A 21,155-nucleotide genomic window follows, 5' to 3' on the forward strand; every position below is an offset into this window, starting at 1 on the left:
ATGTTCTTTATTTTAAAATCTGTTTTGTCTGATATGAGAATTGCTACTCCAGCTTTCTTTTGATTTCCATTTGCATGGAATATCTTTTTCCATCCCATCACTTTCAGTCATTATGTGCCCCTAGGCCTGAAGTGTGTGTCTTGTAGACAGCCAATATATGCATCTTGTTTTTGTATCCATTCAGCCAATCTGTGTCTTTTGATGGGAGCATTTAATCCATTACATTGAAGGTAATTATAGATATGTTTGTTCCTATTCCCATTTTCTTAATTGTTTTGTGTTTGTTATTGTAGGTCTTTTCCTTCTGTTGTGTTTCTTGCCTAGAGAAGTTTCTTTAGCATTTGCTGTAAAGCTGGTTTGGTGGTGCAGAGAACCCTCATAGCTTTTGTTTGTCTGTAAAGATTTTAATTTCTCCATCAAATCTGAATGAGATCCTTGCTGGGTAGGGTAATCTTGGTTGCAGGTTTTTCTCCTTCATCACTTTAAATATGTCCTGCCACTCCCTTCTGGCTTGCAGTATTTCTGCTGAAAGATCTGCTGTTAACGTTATGGGCATTCCTTTTTGTGTTATGTGATGTTTTTCCCTTGCTGCTTTTAATATGTTTTCTTTGTATTTAATTTTTGATAGTTTGATTAATATGTATCTTGGTGTGTTTCTCCTTAGATTTATCCTGTATGGGACTCTCTGTGCTTCCTGGACTTGATTAACTATTTCCTTTCCCATATATGGCAATTTTTCAACTATAATCTCTTCAAATATTTTCTCAGTCCCTTTTTTTTCTCTTTTTCTTCTGAGGCCCCTATAATTCGAATGTTGTTGTGTTTAATGTTGTCCCAGAGGTCTCTGAGACTGTCTGCAGTTCTTTTCATTCTTTTTTCTTTATTCTGCTCTGCAGTAGTTATTTCCAATATTTTATCTTCCAAGTCACTTATCTCTTCTTCTGCCTCTGTTATTCTGCTATTGATCCTTTCTAGAGTATTTTTAATTTCATTTATTGTGTTTTTCATCGTTGCTTCTTTCCTCTTTAGTTCTTCTAGGTCCTTGCTAAATGTTCATTGCATTTTCTTTATTCTATTTCCAAGATTTTGGATCATTTTTACTACCATTATTCTGAATTCTCTTTCAGTAGGCTGCCTATTTCCTCTTTATTTGTTAAGTTTGGTGGGTTTCTACCTTGCTCCCTCATCTGCTGTGTGTTCTTCTCTCTTCTCATTTTGCTTATCTTACTGTGTTTGGGGTCTCCTTTTCGCAGGGTGCAGGGACGTAGACCCCGTTGTTTTTGTTGTCTGTCCCCAGTGGCTAATGTTAGCTCAGTGTGTTGTGTAGGCTTCCTGGTGGAGGTGACTAGTGCCTCTATTCTTGTGGATGAGGCTGGATCATGTCTTTGTAGTGGGCATGTCCACGATTTGTAGGGTGTTTGGGGGTTTCTTTGGCCTTATTATGATTTTAGGAAGCCTCTCTGCTAATGGATGGAGCTGTGTTCCTGTCTCGCTAGTTGTTTGGCATATGGTGTCCAGCACTCTAGCTTGCTGGTCGTTGAGTGAATCTGGGTCTTGGTGTTGAGATGGAGATCTCTGGGAGATTTTTGCCATTTGATATTATGTGGAGCTGGGTGGTCTCTTGTGGACCAGTGTTCTGAAGTTGGCTCTCTTACCTCAGAGGCACAGCGCTGACTCCTGGATGGAGCACCAAGAGTGTTTCATCCACACAGCTCTGAATTATAGGGAGAAAAAATAGAAAGAAAGAACGAAAAAGGATAAAATAAAGTAAAATCAGATAAAGTAGGATAAAATAAAGTTATTAAATAAAAAATAATTATTATGACATAATTTTTTAAAATTAAAGAAAAATAAAAAAAGAATGGATGGACAGAATCCTAGGAGAAATGGTGAATGCAAAGCTATACAGAGAAAATCTCACACTGAAACATACACATACACACTCTCAAAAAGAGGAAAATGGGAAAAATAATATATCTTGCTCCCAAGATCCACCTCCTCAATTTGGGCTGATTCGTTGTCTATTCAGGTATTCCACAGAGGCAGGGTACATGAAGATGATTGTGGAGGTTTAATCCACTGCTTCTGAGGTTGCTGGGAGGGATTTCCCTTCCTCTTCTTTGTTTGCACAGCTCTCTCCTCTGTTTGTAGGTCACCTGAGGGCATCTGTTCTTCGCTCAGACATTATGGGGTTAAAGGAGCAGCTGATTCGAGGACTCTGCTCACTCAGGCTGGCGGGAGGGTGGGGTATGGAATGTGGGGCAAGCCTGTGGCGTCAGAGGCTCATGTGACATTTCACCAGCCTAATTAAACTTCTCCTGGGGAAGTTGTCCCTGGATAGTGGGACCCTGTCAGTGGCAGGCTGCACAGCCTCCAGGGAGGGGCACTGTGGATCGTGACCTGTGTTTGCTCACAGGCTTCTTGGTGGTTGCAGCAGCAACCTTAGCATCTCATGACTGTCTCTGGGGTCCATGCTGATAGCCGCAGCTCGTGCCCATCTCTGGAGCTCATTTAAGCAGCACTCTTAATCACCTCTCCTCGTGCACCAGGAAACAAAGAGGGAAGAAAATGTCTCTTGACTCTTCTGCAGATCCAGACTTTTTCCTGGACTCCCTCCGAGCTAGCTGTAGCGCACTAGCCCTGTTCAGGCTGTGTTCATGCCACCTACACCAGGTCTCTCCCTGTGATCCGACCAAAGCCCACCCGAGCCTCAGCTCGCAGGCCTTCCCTGCCTCAGCAGGTGAACATACAAGCCTCTTGGGCTGGTGAGTTCTGGTCAGCATCGATCCTCCATGCGGGAGTCTCTCTGCTTTGCCCTCCACACCCTTATTGTTGCACTCTCCTCCGCAGCTCCGAAGCTTCTCCCTCGGCCATCCACAATCTCTGCCTGTGAAGGGGCTTCGTAGTGTGTGGAAACCTTTCCTCCTTCACAGCTTCCTCCTACTTGTGCAGGTTCCATCCCTATTCTTTTGTCTCTGATTTCTCTTTTTTCTTTTGGCCTACCCAGGTACGTGGGGAGTTTCTTGCCTTTTGGAGGTCTGAGGTCTTCTGCCAGCATTCAGTAGGTATTCTATAGGAGCAGTTCCACGTGTAGATTTATTTCTGATGTATCTGTGGGGAGGAAGGTGATCTCCACATCTTACTCTTCCGCCATCTTTCCTCCTTCCCTCCCATATTGTCTTGATTACTGTAGCTTTGTAGTATAGTCTGCAGTCAGGGACTCTGATTCCTCCAGCTCTGTTTTTTTCCCTCAAGACGGCTTTGGGTATTCAGGGTCTTTTGTGTCTCCATACAACTTTTTTTTTTTTTTTTTTTTTTGTGGTACACAGTCCGCTCACTGTTGTGGCCTCTCTCATTGTGGTCAAGGCTCCGGACGTGCAGGCTCAGCAGCCATGGCTCATGGGCCTAGCTGCTTCGTGTCATGTGGGATCTTCCCAGACTGGGGCACGAACCCATATACCCTGCATTGACAGGCGGACTCTCAACACTGTGCCACCAGGGAAGCCCTCCATACAAATTTTAAGATGACTTGTTCTAGCTCCGTAAAAAATGCCATTGGTAATTTGATAGGGATTCCATTTAATCTGTAGATTGCTTTGGGTAGTATAGTCATTTTGACAATATTGATTCTTCCAATCCAAGGACATGGTATATCTCTCCATATGTAGGTATCATCTTTAACTTCTTTTATCTGTGTCATATAGTTTTCTGCATAAAGGTTATTTGTCTCCCTAGGTAGGTTTATTTTTAGGTATTTCCTTTTGTTGTTGTTGCAATGGTAAATGGGAGTGTTTCCTTAATTTCTCTTTCAGATATTTCATCATTAGTGTATAGGAATGCAGGAGATTTCTCTTCATTAATTTTGTATGCTGCAACTTTACAAAATACATTGATTAGCTCTAGTAGTTTTCTGGTGCTGGTGGCATTTTTACTATTCTCTATGTATAGTGTCATGTCATCTATGGACAGTGACAGTTTTACTTCTTTTCAAATTTGTATTCATTTTATTTCTTTTTCTTCTCTGATTGTCATGACTAGGACTTCCAAAACTATGTTGAAGCATAGTGGTGAGAGGGGACATCCTTGTCTCCTTGATCTTAGAGGAATTGCTTTCAGTTTTCACCATTCAGAATGATGTTTGTTGTGGGTTTTTCGTATATGGCCTTTATTATGTTGAGGTAGGTTCCCTCTATGCCCACTTTCTGAAGAGTTTTTATCATAAATGGGTGTTGAATTTTGTCAAAAGCTTTTTCCTGCATCTATTGAGGTGATCATATGGATTTTATTCTTCAATTTGTTAATATGGTGTATCAGGTTGATTGATTTGCATATATTGAAGAATGCTTGCAACCCTGGGATAAATCTCTCCTGATCATGTTGTGTGACTCTTTTAATGTGTTGCTGGGTTCTGTTTGCTAGTATTTTGTTGAGGATTTTTTGAACCTATATTCATCGGTGATATTGGTTTGTAATTTTCTTTTTTTGTAGTCTCTTTGTCTGGGTATGGTATTAGGGTGATGGTGGCCTGATAGAATGAGTTTGGGAATGTTCCTTCCTCTGCAAATTTTTGCAAGAGGTTGAGAAGAATGGGTGTTAACTCTTCTCTAAATATTTGATATAATTCACCTGTGAAGCCATCTGGTCCTGGACTTTTGTTTGTTGGAAGATTTTTAATCACAGTTTCTATTTCATTACTTGTGATTGGTCTGTTCATATTTTCTGATTCTTCCTGGTTCAGTCTTGGAAGGTTACACCTTTCTAAGAATTTCTCCATTTCTTCCAGGTTGTCCATTTTATTGGCATAGAGTTGCTTCTAGTAGTCTCTTAGGATGCTATGTATTTCTACAGTGTCTGTTGTAACTTCTCCTTTTTCATTTCTAATTTTATTGATTTGAGTCTGCTCTCTTATTCTTGATGAGTCTGGCTAATGGTTTATCAATTTTGTTTATCTTCTCAAAGAACCAGCTTTTAGTTTTATTGAACTTTGCTATTGTTTCTTTGTTTCTATTTCATTTATATCTGCTCTGATGTTTATGATTTCTTTCCTTCTACTAACTTTGGGTTTTGTTTGTTCTTCTTTCTCTAGTCCCTTTAGGTGTAAGGCTAGATTATTTATTTGAAATTTTCTTTTTTCTTGAGGTAGGCTTGTATAGCTCTAAACTTCCTTCTTAGAACTGATTTTGCTGCATCCCATATGTTTTTGATCATTGTGTTTTCATTGTCATTTGTCTCTGGGTATTGTTTTGCTTTCCCCTTTGATTTCTTCAGTGATCTCATGGTTATTTAGTAACATATTGTTTAGCCTCCATGTGTTTGTGGTTTTTTACATTTATTTCCCTGTAATTCATTTCTAATCTCATAGTGTTGTGGTCAGAAAAGATGCTTGATATGGTTTCAATTTTCTTAAATTTCCTGAGGCTTGAATTGACCCAAGATGTGATCTATGCTGGAGAATTTTCCGTGCACACTTGAGATGAAAATGTAATCTGCTGTTTTTGGATGGAATGTCCTATAAATATCAATTAAATCTATCTGGTGTATTGTGTCATTTATAGTGCTTCTGTTTCCTTAATTACTTTCATTTTTATGGTCTGTCCATTGTTGTAAGTGAGCTGTTAAAGTCCCCCACTATTATTGTGTTACTGTCGATTTTGTCTTGTAGAGCTGTTAGCAGTTGCCTTATGCATTGAGTTGCTCGTATGTTGGGTGCATACATATTTATAATTGTTATATCTTCTTTTTGGATTGATCCCGTGATCATTTTGTAGTGTCCTCCCTTGTCTCTTGTAACATTTTTATTTTAAAGTCTATTTTATCTGATATGAGTATAGCTACCCCAGCTTTCTTTTGATTTCCATTTGCATGGAATATCTTTTTCCATACCCTCACATTCAGTCTCTGTGTGTCCCTAGGTCTGAAGTGGGACTCTTGTAGACAGCATATATATGGGTCTTGTTTTTATGTCCATTCTGCAAACCTGTGTCTTTTGGTTGGAGCATTTTATCCTTACACGTTTAAGGTAATTATCCATATGTATGTTCCTAAGACCATTTTCTTAATTGTTTTGGGGTGTTTTTTAGGTCCTTTTATTCTTTTGTGTTTCCCACATAGAGAAGTTCCTTTAGCATTTGTTGTACAGATGGTTTCGTTGTGCTTAATTATCTTAGCTTTTGCTTGTCTGTAAAGCTTTTGATTTCTCCATCAAATCTGAAAGAGATACTTGCTGGGTAGAGTAATCTTGCTTGTAGGTTCTTCCCTTTCATCACATTAAGTATATTATGCTACAACCTTCTGGCTTGTAGAATTTCTGCTGAGAAATCATCTGTTAGCCTTATGGGAGTTCCCTTGTATGTTATCTGTCATTTTTCCCTCGCTGCTTTCAATAATTTTTCTTTATCTTTAATTGTTGCCAATTTGATTACTATGTGTCTCAGTGTGTTTCTCCTTATGTTTGTCCTGTATGGAACTCACTGCACTTCCTGGACTTGGGTCGCTATTTCCTTTCCCATATTAGGGAAATTTTCAACTATAATCTCTTCAAGTATTTTCTCTGGTCCTTTCTCTCTCTTCACCTTCTGGGACCCCTATAATACAAATGTTGTTACGTTTAATGTTGTCTCAGTGGTCTTAGGCTGTCTTCATTTCTTTTCATTCTTTTTTCTTTATTCTGTTCCACAACAGTGAATTCCACCATTCTGTCTTCCAGGTCACTTATCCATTCTTCTGACTCAGTTATTCTGCTATTGATTCCTTCTAGTGTAGTTTTCATTTCAGTTATTTTATTGTTCACCTCTGTTTGTTTGTTCTTTAATTCTTCTAGTTCTTTGCTAAACATTTCTTGCATATTTTCGATCTTTGCCTCCATCGTTTCTCCAAGGTCCTGGATCATCTTCACTATCATTATTCTGAATTCTTTTTCTGGAAGGTTGCTTATCTCTACTTCATTTATTTGTTTTTCTGTTCTTTTTTCCTTGTTCCTTCATCTGGTACATAGCCCTCTGCCTTTTCATCTTGTCTATCTTTCTGTGAATGTTTTTTTTTTGCTCCACAGGCTGCAGGACTGAACTTCTTCTTGCTTCTGCTGTCTGCCCTCTTGTGGATGAGACTATCTAAAAGGCTTGATGGGAGGGACTGGTAGTGGGTAGAGCTGCCTGTTGCTCTGGTGGGCAGAGCTCAGTAAAACTTTAATCCACTTCACTGTTCATGGGTGGGGCTGTGTTCCCTCCTTGTTGGTTGTTTGGCCTGAGGCAACCCAACACTGGAGCCTACCTGGGCTCTTTGTTGGGGCTAATGACAGACTCTGGGAGGGCTCATGCCAAGGTGTACTTCCCATAATTTCTGCTGCCAGTGTCCTTGTCCCCATGGTGAGCCACCACACCTCCCCCACCTCTGCGGGAGACCCTCCAACACTAGCAGGTAGGTCTGGTTCAGTCTCCCCTGGGGTCACTGCACCTTCCCCTGGGTCCCAATGCTCACACTTCTTTGTGTGTGCCCTCCAAGAGTGGAGTCTCTGTTTCCCCCAGTCCTGTCAAAGTCCTGGAATCAATTCTCACTAGGCTTCAAAGTCTGATTCTCTAGGAATTCCTCCTCCCGTTGCCAGACCCCCCGGTTGGGAAGCCTGATGTGGGGCTCAGAACCTTCACTTCAGTTGGTGGATTTCTGTGGTATAACTGTTCTCCCGTTTGTGAGTCACCCACCCATCAGTTATGGGATTTGATTTTACTGTGATTTCACCCCTCCTACCATCTCATTGTGTCTTCTTTGTCTTTGGATGTGGGGTGTCTTCTCTGGTGAGGTCCAGTGTCTTCCTGTCAATGACTCTCCAGCAGCTAGTTGTGATTCTGGTGTTCTCGCAAGAGGGAGTGAGAGCACGTCTTTCTACTCCCCCATCTTGGTTCCTCCGGAATCATTGTTTTTTTGTTTTTGTTTTTTAGGCAGACAGTCTAGCTAACTGTTTGTCAGTTTTGTTGACATTGCCAAGTAATTGGCTTTTAGGTTTATTGATTATCTCTATTGCTTTTCTATTCTCTTTTTTTTCATTTATTTCTACTCATCTTTATTATTTCCTTCCTTCTCTTTGTTCAGGTTTAGTTCTTTTTGTTTATGTTTTTTAAGTAGAAATTTAGGTTATCTATTTGAGATGTTACTACTTTTTTTTTAATGTAGGCACTGACAGACATAAAATCTACCATAAAAACTTTATAGTTTCCTCACATAAATTTTCGTATGTTGTTGTTTTGTTTTCATGCATGTCAGGATGTTTTAACATTTCCTTTGTGCTTTCTTCTTTGATCCATTGGTTATTTAGATGTGTATTGTTCAATTTCCATATATTTGTGAATTTCTCAGATTTCCTTCTGTTACTGATTCTAACTTAAATCCAGTGTGATAAGGGAACATAACTTGTATGATTTCATTTCTTTTATATTTATCAAGCTTGTTTTATGGTCTAGCATGTGGTCTATCCTTGGGAATGTTTCATGTCTTCTCAGGAGGAATGTGTATTCTGCTTTTGTTGGTTTTAAGTTCTATAGATGTTTGTTAGAACTAGTTTGTTTACAGTGTTGTCAAACTTTCTATATCCTCATTCATCACCTAAGTTTCTATCCATTATTCAAAGTGGATTATTAAATTCTCAAGCTTGTATTGTTGTAATTTCAATTTCTTTGTTAAATTGTTCCAGTTTTAGTTTCATGTATTGTGGGGCTCTGTTGTTAAATTCAAAATTCTTATAATTGTTTATTTCTTCCATTTATCTTTATAAAATGTCCTTCTTTTTTCTGGTAATATTTTTGCTGAAAATTTATTTTGGATGATATTATTATAGTCACTCCAGCTCTATTATGTTTGCTGTTTGCATGCAATATATTTTTCCATCCTTTACCTTTCAAATTACTTGCATCTTTGAATCTAATGTGTGTTTCTTATAGTCAGCGTACAGTTGTAATCTGTTTGTTTTTTGTCCTGTCTCTCTTTTGATTGGATTTTTAATCCACTCAGATTTAATGTTATTTGATTATGTTGAATATTATTAGATGGTTGGATTTCCATCTACCATTTTGCTTTTTGTTTTCTATATGTCTTTTCCTTCTTGGTCCTCTGGTATTCCTTAATTGCCTTATTTTTCATTTAGTGGATATTTTCCAGTATTATATCTTAAGTCCTTTAATAATTTTTTAACACTGTATATTTGAGTTTAATTATACTGTTTGTTCTAGGACTTGCAATATACAACATAATTTATCAAAACCTATGTCAGATTTATACTAACCTAATTCCTGTGACATATAGAAACATTATTTCTATATAGGTTTACTCCCTCCTCCTCATTTTCTGTTATTATTGTTATACATAATTTTCTAAAATGATTACACTATCAATGATACATTGTTATATTTTATTACTTTATGTAATTTTTGCAAAATCTGAGAAGAAAGAAGGTCAACTTTGTATTTAGATTTATTAGATTAACCTTCTTTTTTACCATTGCTGTTTGCCTCCATTTCCTAAAATAAAGCTTACTTAATCATGGTGTACATTTTATTATATTGTTATTTTTCCTAACCCTTATACCTCCAGCACCTTGCACATAACAAAACACCTTTCACATAGTAAGTACTGAACAATATATTCTAATGAGTGAATTAATTATACCCTTCACCAAAAACAAATATTCTTTTGTTCTACTAATATTCTGCTTTGAATTAGTTCTTATTCCTAATATTATAAACACTGGTGTAGTTGATTTGCAGTTGTTAGAAATTGCTTTGTTCTCTTAACTAAGGGTGTGTGTTTGTCTTTTCTTACCACTCTGTCTTTAGTGGAAAATATGTAGTGGAATTTTGTTTTTTGTCAAGCCTATTTCAATCCATTTAAATCAATTCTATAAATTTTATGCTCGTCTTACGTATGCTATCTAATCTTATGTTTTGTCATTTTCATTTGTTTTTCCTCTTTTCTACTATATAGACTATGATTTTATTTGATTTTTGTCAAGTAATTTGATAGTCATCATGCTATTTTTACATTCTATTAAAGATTTTTTGAAAGGTGCTTAAATCTATATTTCCCTCATAAATATTGTTGAGAAGACAAATAAAATTTTGATCAAAATTATAGCTCTAGCACACCTGTTTACTTCTCCTATCACCTCGAATCCTTTAAAATGGCAGAACAGACACTTTATTAAAAGAGAAATCCACACCAGCACTGAGAAGTAAGAAATAAGGCCATCAATTGGGCTAAAAGTTGAGAAATTCCTGGAAGAGAGAAAGCAGATGTGGTCTATGTATAGAAAACCAGGAACAAACAAAGTCTAAAACCTGTCTAGTTAAAGTTTGGTCTACAGACTAGCATCATGGCACCCTCCTGGAGTTTTCCAGACATGCAAAATATTAGACTCCACTCTGGACCACCTGAATCAGAATCTGCATCCTAACAGTTCTCCATGTGATTTATATGGATATTAAAGCTTTTGATACACTGGTCTGAAATGCATGCAGGAGAAGGTGAATTAAAAATTAAGACAAAATCCAGAGAAACTCCAATTTCAGACTGAATACATGTAATAGTCTTAGTATTTAAAACTGCATTCACAATTTCCAGGCTGCTGAAGATCTCCTCCCATTGATTATACTTAGGTATTAGCAACACCAGCAGGTCTGAACTCCAGATTACAATTTGTGAACCACCTTTGAAAAAGGGAATGCCCATCTATGGATTAGTGAATAAAGAAGATATAGTATATATAAATGATGAGATATTATTGGCCATGAGAAGTAAGGCAACCCTACCATTTGTGACATGTGTGGGCCTTGAGGGCATTATGCTAAGTGAGATAATTCAGATAGAATAACAAAAATACTGTATGGTATCAATTGTATGTGAAATCTAAAAAAGCTGAACACACAGAAACGGAGATTATAGTAGTGGTTACCAGGAACTGGAGGGTAGGATAAAGTGGGAGATGTTGGTCAAAGGGAAAACATTTTCTCCATAAGATAAATAAATTCTGAGGATCTAATGTACAGCATGGTGATTATAGTTAACAATTAAATACTTGAAAGTTCTAAGAGAGTAATTCTTAAATGTCCTTAATACAAAAATGAAATGGTAATTATATGAGATGATAGTGGTATTAACCAACATTACCATGTTAATCATTTTCCAGTATATGTGTATCAAATCAACACACTGTACACCTTAAATTTATACAGTTATAGGTCAATTACATCTCAATAAAGATGGAAGAAAAAAGAAAAAGGGAACGTTTTACACATGAGGAGCACTAGGTGTGGATTTTTGAACCCAGGAAAGAAACTGCATACAGTTTGAGGCCCAAAGAGGAATAAAAATGTAACTTCTCTGTACAGAAAGAAAATAATCTAGGTGCTCCTCTGAGTGGACACTTGTATATGCTGTGGTTTTTAAGGGTGCAGAGTAGAAGGTTAGGGATTATCTCTAACTAAACTGCCTGATTTATGGCCACACACTGTAATATGAAATCTTCTCATTATTTTTCCTATTCACTTACAAAAATCCCACACGTCAGCCCTGTTATTCAAAGGGAAACTTGTTGGACATGTAGAACTACACAATTGCAAAGGAAACACATGCATTTACCTATATTAATCAAACTAATACATCAATCATAAGTGTGAAGAGATAGCTAAGAATAGCAAACATTTGAGGAAAGCAAATAATGTAAGGGAAGGGCCAAGATGAACAAGCAAAAATCTTGCCCTGGAAAACCAAAGATGATGCAGGGAACAGAGAATTTAAAACATAATTCTAGTGACTTGGTAAGATGGAAAAGCTTTTGAATGCATAAAACAAAAAAGATGGTCTGAAATGGAAAAGACTCACAGAATAAGAAAATATTGAAAATTAAATATATTGTTGATGAAATTGAATTTTTGGTAGATGGAATGACTAATAAAGATTTAGGCTAAGTACAGAATTAGTGGTCTGGAAGATGAATATACATGCAAAAATTCAAACAAAATACTATTAAATCAAATCCAGTAGTTCATTTAAAAATAATATACAATGCGATTTACCCTGAAAACAAGGATGGCTCGATGTCAGGATATCTAATAATTTCACTCACTAAATTCAAAATTTAAAGGAAAAAAACATATGATTGCCTTAATAGATTAATCCCCTCAAATCTGATAAAAATCTACACATTCTTATCAAATAAATAAGTAATCAAGTAAAGTACCCATGAAGAAAAGTCCAGGACCAGATGTCTATAAAGGTAAATTTTGCCAAGAAGTGAGAATAACTTGAGCAAAATTAGTGATGCAGAAATAAGAGCTAGTTACTATTCACTGATTGAATGCAATGCATGTTCAGAATCAGTAAACAAACCCATCTGATCAGAGTAAATGACACACGTGGGCATCAAGGGTGGTCAGGAAGCAAATGTTACGGGGCTTCCAGAGCAAGCTAAATTGTGTCCACAGGATAAAGGCTAAAAAGACTGAAATGGATTAACAGAGGAAAATTAATCTGGGCTGAATGCAACATGCATGGCTGCAAAGAAAGACCAAAAGCAAGGAATCTGGTTGGGAACGTACTATAGATTGGCCTAAAAGAAAAAGGTGTAATAGCAGTTAACCAAAGTTGAGGCAGATAGAATGCCAACAAATGGAAAATGAAGTAACAGCAAAGACAGGTTATGACAAATTAGCTGTGAGAAGCATATAGAGAGAAAATTGAAGATGGCTTTAGAGTCTCCAGTAACCAGATGAAACCAGATGAGAGTCGTATGAGTTTAATTAGAGAAGTTATTTTATACATATTAAGTTTAGAAACACTGGTCCTTTTGTAGAGTGTACGGTGATTGGTGGGCCAGGTTGGGATTTGGGGTTATACTAAGTGAAGCTATTATTTTTAAATAAAGTACCTTTTGAAGCTTTTATAATGATATAGCATTTATGTATTAATTGCATTTTATTTTCTTCAAAACAATATAATAATAACTAAGAGTAACCAGTAACTATAAACTCCATCTTAACATCATAAGGGAAGTCATATGCTTTCACTTCGTCTCATATCCCACCTCCAAATCCTTGTATCAGGTTTTCATTGTGTATTATAATAAACTTGTTTTATTTTTATATTTTCTCTCAATAACAGTTATACAAAATATTTTTGTAATAATATTAATAATAATGAATAAAATTCTGCATTTAAACACTTTAAGTAACTTCTAGTACTGTATAGACATCACTTTACAATACTTGAGTTTATTTTGATTCATCTCTCACTTACCTGGAATACATCCTTGAAGTTCTTTTCAAGAAATATTCACAAGGGGCCATGCAACTAAGGAAGAAGTCTTGAAATCTCTCCTCGTGCCTGCAGAAACAATGGATTCACACTCCTGCTTCTGGCTTTGTAAACTCAGCACAGGCAGAACATCTGAATGGATGAGTGCTCCCACAGATGATATGAGTCTAGCTTTAGCTTTAGTTACTTTCTGGACAGGCACATGCAGGGATTGGACCAGATCATAATCTGAGCTGTCTCCACAGATCCCACAGTAGGTCCAGTTACATGATTACAACAGTCCTGGAGCCTGACTTCAGTGGATCTGTGCTGGTAGCCTAGTGAAAACAGCACCTGAGAGACACCAGGGCAAGTTGCCAGCATACCTTTTGTTAAGGTGGGGCTGAGAGCAGTTCCAACAACAGTGTAATTTGTGAGCGAGCACAATGGATGAAAAGTGACATAACATAGTACACTCATGGGTAAACAGCTCCAGAGGAGGAAAACTCAGTGGCTTCTCTCCTAGTGGGAGTGCTCCAATACCACCTACTTCACACCAAGGACCAGAAACGCAGCTGAGAAAAAGATCTAGGGGCCTCTACACCAACCCTAACTAGGGAGAAGACTCTGCCTCTCACAGGACAGTAACAATAACAGAGCAAAGGGGAGGCACTGCTCAATATCCAGTGCACACCTGCAATCAATGGGATAATGGCCAGCATACACTGAGGAAAGAGGTGGCAGACATCCATACTAAAAGCAGCCCTTGCACCAAAAAATTATTAAACACAAAGAGACTACACAGGGATGTTTCCACATAAAAATAGCCCTCCAAGACAGTCTAAGAGTAAGGCATCGGGAAGAAGCCCCAGAACATTTGTCTTTGAAGGTCAGTAGGGCCTGAGTGCAGAAGCTCCACAGGGTTGGGAGAAACAGAGACTCCACTCTTAGAAGGTGCACACAATACCTCACATGCATTAGGATCCAGCACAAAGCAAGACTTCCACAGGAACGTGGGCTAGACCTAACTAGGGGTATGGGAGGATCTCTTGGCCTGATGGGAGTTGGCTGTATCTCACTGTGAGGACAAGAACACTGGTGGTGGAGGCAGCAGAGAATACTGATCAGTGTGAGTTCTTCCAGAGGTCCCTATTTTGGTCCCAAGACCTGGCCCCACTCAACAGCCTACAGGCTCCAGAGATGGATTGCTTCAGGCCAAATAACAAGCAACAGAGGAACACAGCCACATGCATCAGCAGACAAGCTACCTAAAGATGTACTGAGCTCACAGCTACCACAAAACATACTCCTTGACATGGCCTTGCCCATTAGAGGGAAAAGAGTCAGCTTCACCAACCAGAGGATTGGTACCAGTCCCAGCCACCAAGAAGCATACACAAGCCCCTGAACTAACCTAACCTGCAAGGGAACAGACACCAGAAGCAAGAAGAACTATGATCCTGCAGCCTGTGGAAAGGAGACCACAAACACAGAAATTTAGACAAAATTAGATGACAGAGAAGTATGTTGCAGATGAAGAAACAAGATAAAAAACAATAAGAACAACTAAGTGGTCGAGGAGGTGGCGCGGCGGACGGCGGCCCGAGAGTAGCGCCCGCGCTGCGGCCCGCGGGACCGCGCCGCGACCGCCCGGGCCGGCCCCGAGGAGCGCCCGCCGCCGCCGCCGCCGCCGCCGCGCGCGGACCGAGGTTATGAACGTGATTTCTGATGAAACTGGATTGGAATAATTTTCATGAACTTTGTATATATATATATATATATATATATTTTAAAATTTTGCATTTGACTTAAAGTGCCATGAGAAAATTTGCATATTGCAAGGTGGTCCTAGCCACCTCCTTGATTTGGGTACTCTTGGATATGTTCCTGCTGCTTTACTTCAGTGAATGCAACAAATGTGATGAAAAAAAAGAGAGAGGACTTCCTGCTGGGGATGTTCTAGAGCCAGTACAAAAGCCTCATGAAGGTCCTGGAGAAATGGGGAAACCAGTCGTCATTCCTAAAGAGGATCAAGAAAAGATGAAAGAGATGTTTAAAATCAATCAGTTCAATTTAATGGCAAGTGAGATGATTGCACTCAACAGATCTTTACCAGATGTTAGGTTAGAAGGGTGTAAAACAAAGGTGTATCCAGATAATCTTCCTACGACAAGTGTGGTGATTGTTTTCCATAATGAGGCTTGGAGCACACTTCTGCGAACTGTCCATAGTGTCATTAATCGCTCACCAAGACACATGCTAGAAGAAATTGTTCTCGTAGATGATGCCAGTGAAAGAGACTTTCTGAAAAGACCTCTAGAGAGTTACGTGAAAAAACTGAAAGTACCAGTTCACGTAATTCGAATGGAGCAACGTTCTGGATTGATCAGAGCTAGGTTAAAAGGAGCTGCAGTGTCTAAAGGCCAAGTGATCACCTTTTTAGATGCTCACTGTGAATGTACAGTGGGGTGGCTGGAGCCTCTCTTAGCCAGGATCAAACATGACAGGAAGACAGTGGTCTGTCCTATCATTGACGTGATCAGTGATGATACTTTTGAGTACATGGCAGGTTCTGACATGACCTATGGTGGATTCAACTGGAAGCTCAATTTTCGCTGGTATCCTGTTCCCCAAAGAGAAATGGACAGAAGGAAAGGTGATCGAACTCTTCCTGTGAGATTTGGCAGTGTGGAGGAACTTTGGAGATTGTTACTTGCTCACATGTTGGACATGTGTTTCGGAAAGCTACACCCTACACGTTTCCAGGAGGCACAGGGCAGATTATCAATAAAAATAACAGACGACTTGCAGAAGTGTGGATGGATGAATTCAAGAATTTCTTCTATATAATTTCTCCAGGTGTTACAAAGGTAGATTATGGAGAGATATCATCAAGACTTGGTCTAAGACACAAACTCCAATGCAGACCTTTCTCTTGATACGAAATGTGGAAACAAATCAGTGTCTAGATAACATGGCTAGAAAAGAGAATGAAAAAGTTGGAATTTTTAACTGTCACGGTATGGGAGGTAATCAGGTTTTCTCTTACACTGCCAACAAAGAAATTAGAACAGATGACCTTTGCTTGGATGTCTCTAAACTTAATGGCCCAGTCACAATGCTCAAATGCCACCACCTAAAAGGCAACCAACTTTGGGAGTATGATCCGGTGAAATTAACCCTGCAGCATGTGAACAGTAATCAGTGCCTGGATAAAGCCACAGAAGAGGACAGCCAGGTGCCCAGCATTAGAGACTGCAGTGGAAGCCGGTCCCAGCAGTGGCTTCTTCGAAATGTAACCCTTCCAGAAATATTCTGAGACCAAATTTACAAAAAAAGAAAAAAATAAGGATTGACTGGGCTACCTCAGCATACATTTCTGCCACATTCTTAAGTAGCAAAAAAGGAAGAGTGCTTTCCTCCTGCAGGATGTAAGGTTTATCAGCCATTAAAACTTAAACTGCTCTCTCTTTCACTAGCTGTGAACCGGCCTTCCTGTCCAAGGACGTGAAACTACGTAGTAGCGAGATTGTGCACACTGATGTTTACAAGATTAAAAGAGTCTTTCATCAAGAATCATTGTAAAGAATATTCAGACTGAAACAATCTACGAAATGTGCTTTCCAGAGAGCTGCACCTTTTATGGTTTGCTTGCACATCAGTAATTTCTGCTGAATGTGCTGTTATAATGAAGAGATGTCCAAGATTTTTTTTCTGATTAGAACTGGTAGCCAGTATATTAAATATTGATATAAAAATAAATGAAAAAGAACTGGAACCAGAAAAAAAAAAAAAAAAAACAATAAGAACAACTAAATGAAGAGGAAATAGGCAATCTATCTGAAAAACAATTCAGAGTAATCATAGTAAATATGATTTAAAAAATCTCGGAAATAGAATGGAGGAACAGATCGAGAAGATACAAAAATTTAACAAGGAGCTAGAAGAGTTAAAGAACAAACAGAGATGAACAATATAATAACTGAAATGAAAAATACACTAGAAAGAATTCAATAGAAGAATAACTGAGGCAGAGGAAAGAATAAGTGAGCTGGAAGACAGAGTGGTGGGAAACTGCTGCAGAAAAGAATAAAGAAAAAAACACTGAAACAAAATAAGAACAGGCTCAGGGACATCTGGGACAAATTTAAAGAAACATTTACATTATAGGTGTCACAGATGGAGAAGAGAAAGACAAAGGGCCTAAGAAAATATTTGAAAATATTATAGCTGAAAACTTCCCTAACGAAAGAAAGGAAAAACTCACTCAAGTCCAGGAAGTGCAGAGAATCCAATACAGGATAAACCCAAGGAGGAACACGCCAAGACACATACTAATCACACTGACAAAAATTAAAGATAAAGAAAAAATATTAAAAGCAACGAGGGAAAAACAATAAATAACATACAAGGGAATCCCAATAAGGTTATCAGATGATCATTCAGCATAAAATCTGCTGGCCAGAATGGAGTGGCATGATATACCTAAAGTTGTGAAAGGAGAAAACTTACAAACAATAATACTCTCCCCAGCAAGTCTCTCATTCTTATTTGATGGAGAAATCAAAAGTTTTTCAGACAAGGAAAAACTAAGAGAATTCAGCACCACCAAACCAGCTTTACAACAAATGCTAAAGGAACTTCTCTAGGCGGGAAAGAGACAGGCAACATAAAAGAACCTTGTACACATATAGACTGCTATATCTTAAACTCATGCGAACAGCAAACAAAAAAAAATACTACAATAGATACACACACATAAAAGAAAAAGCAACCCAAACCCAAACACAACACCAAAGATAGTTATCAAATCACAAGAGACAAGAACAATAGAGGAAGGGGGAAAAAAACCCTACAAAAATAAACCCAGGGCTTCCCTGGTGGCGCAGTGGTTGACAGTCCGCCTGCTGATGCAGGGGACACGGGTTCGTGCCTCGGTCTGGGAAGATCCCACATGCCACGGAGCGGCTAGGCCCGTGAGCCATGGCTGCTGAGCCTGTGCATCCAGAGCCTGTGCTCTGCAACGGGAGAGGCCACAACAGTGAGAGGCCTGCGTCTTGCAAAAAAAAAAACAAAAAAACAAAAAACAAAAAACAATTAAGAAAATGTCAGTGGAACACACATATAGATAATTACCTTAAATGTAAATGGATTAAATACTCCAAAAAAAAGGACATACTCCAACATACATATAATTACCTTAAATGTAAATGGAGTAATGCTCCAACCAAAAGAATGGATCAAAAAATATTTAAAAAAATAAAAAAAACAGGACACATATATATGCTGTCCACAAGAGACCATCTTCAGATCTAGGGACACTTACAGTCTGAAAATTATGAGATGGAAAAAGGTATTCTACGCAAATGGCAACAAAAAGAAAGCTGAAGTAGCAATACTTGTATGAGATAAAGTAGACTTTAAAATAAAGACTGTTACAAGAGACAAGGAAGGACATTGCATAACTATCAAGGGAACAATGCAAGAAGAATATATAACAATTGTAAATATATATGAACCCAACATAGGAGCACCTCAATATATAAGGCAAATACTCACAGCCATAAAAGGGGAAATTGACAGTAAAAAATAATAGTGGGGAACTTTAACAGACCACTTAAACCAATGAACAGATGAACCAGACATAAAATCAATAAGGAAACACAAACCTTAAATGACACATTAGGCCAAATAGACTTAATTAATATTTTTAGGACATTCCATCCGAAAGCAGCAGAATATATTTTCTTCTCAAGTGCACATGGAACATGTTACAGGATAGAACACATCTTGGGCCACAAATCAAGCCTTGGTAAATTTAAGAAAATTGAAATCATATCAAGCATCTTTTTCTACCAAAATGCTATGAGATTAGAATCAATTTTAGTGGGAAAAAACTGTAAAAAACACAAACACATGGAAGCTAAATAATATGCTACTAAATAATCAATGGATCACTGAAGATATCAAAGAGGAAATAAAAAAATACCTAGAGGAAAATGACAAGGAAAACACAACAATCCAAAACCTATAGGTGACAGCAAAAGCAGTTTTAAGAGGGAAGTTTATAGAAATAAAATCTTACCTCAGGAAACAAGAGAAATCTCAAATAAACAGCCTAACATTATACCAAAAGCAATTAGAGAAAGAAGAACAACAACAACAAACTAAACTTAGTAGAAGGGAAAAAAGCATAAACATCAGAGCAGAAATAAATGAAATAAAGACAAAGAGATAAATGAGAATGATCATGAAACTAAAAGCTGTTTCTTTGAGAAGATAACCAAATTGAGAAACCTTAGGCTAGACTTAACAAACAAAAGGGGAAGAGGACTCAAATCAATGGCATTAGAAATGAAAATGGAGAAGTTACAACTGAAAACAGAGAAACACAAAGGATCCTAAGAGACTACTACAAGTAACTATTCGCCCATAAAATGGACAACCTGGAAGTAACTGACAAATTCTTAGAAAGGTGCAACCTTCCAAGACTGAACCAGGAAGAAAGAGAAAATATGAACAGACCAATCACAAATACTGAAAATGAAACTGTGATTTAAAAATTTCCAACAAACAAAAGTTCAGGACCAGACAGATTCACAGGAAAATTCTTTCAAGTTTTAGAGAAGAGTTAACATCTATCCTTCTGAAACTCTTCCAAAAAATTGCAAAGGAAGGAACACTCCCAAGCTCATTTTACAAGGCCACCATCACCCAGATACCAAAACCAGACAAAATATCACAAATAAGAAAATTACCAGCCGATATCACTGATGAACATAGAGGCAAAAATTCTCAACAAAATAATAGCAAACAGAATCCAAAAACCCATTAAAAGATCATACATCATGATCAGGTGGGAATTATCTGAGGGACGCAAGGATTTTTCAATATAGGCAAATCAATCAATGTCATAACCACAATAATAAACTGAAGAATAAGAATCATGTGATCATTTCAATAGATGCAAATGATTTTGAGAAAATTCAACACCACTTTGTGATAAAAACACTCCAGAAAATGGGTTTAGAGAGAACTTACCTCAACATAATAAGGGCCATATATGACAAAAGCACAGCTAACATCATTCTCAACAGTGAAAAACTGAAAGCATTTCCTCTAAGATCATGAACAAGACAAGGATGTGCACTCTCACCACTTTTATTCAACATAGTTTTGGAAGACCTAGGCATTGCAATCAGAATTAAAGAAATAAAAGGAATCCAGATTAGAAACGAAGAAGTAAAACTGTCCTGTTCGCAGATGACATGATAGTATACATAGAAAATCCTAAAGATGTTACCAGAAAACTACTAGAGCTTATCAATGAATTTGGTAAAGTTGCAGGATGAAAAATTAATAAACAGAAATCTCTTGAATTCCTATTAACTAACAACAAAAATCAAAAAGAGAAATTAAGGAAGCAATCGCATTTAGCATTGCATCAAAAAGAATAAAATACCTAGGAATAAACCTATCTAAGGAATCAAAATACCTGTACTCAGAAAACTATAAGATACTGATGAAAGAAATCAAAGATGACACAAATATTTGGAGAGATATACCATGATCTTAAATTGGAAAAAAAATTGTATTTTCAAAATGACTATACTACCTAAAGCAATCTACAGATTCAATGCAATACCTATCAAACTACCACTGGCATTTTTCACAGAACTAGAACAAAAATTTTCACAATTTGTATGGAAACAAAAAAGACACCGAATAGCCAAAGCAATCTTGTGAAAGAAAAATGGAGCTGGTGGAATCAGGCTCCCTGACTTCAGATTATACTATAAAGCTACAGTGATCAAGACAGTATGGTACTGGCACAAACACAGAGATATAGATCAACGGAATAGGATAGAAAGCTGAGAGAT

At 37.7% G+C, this 21,155-nt stretch overlaps 1 protein-coding gene across 1 annotated transcript; it reads left to right on the plus strand.

Annotated features, from left to right (window-relative positions):
• Positions 1–14,995: 14,995 nt before the first annotated feature.
• LOC132481894 (polypeptide N-acetylgalactosaminyltransferase 1-like) lies at positions 14,996–17,039 on the plus strand. The gene is given in 3 exon segments (XM_060086796.1): positions 14,996–15,952; positions 15,955–16,209; positions 16,212–17,039. Coding segments are annotated over 3 exon segments (1,497 nt in total). The 5' UTR covers positions 14,996–15,093; the 3' UTR covers positions 16,595–17,039.
• The last annotated feature ends 4,116 nt before the right edge of the window (positions 17,040–21,155 follow it).

The sequence above is a fragment of the Mesoplodon densirostris genome, chromosome X (genome assembly GCF_025265405.1).
Source record: "Mesoplodon densirostris isolate mMesDen1 chromosome X, mMesDen1 primary haplotype, whole genome shotgun sequence".
Lineage (NCBI taxonomy): Eukaryota > Metazoa > Chordata > Mammalia > Artiodactyla > Ziphiidae > Mesoplodon > Mesoplodon densirostris.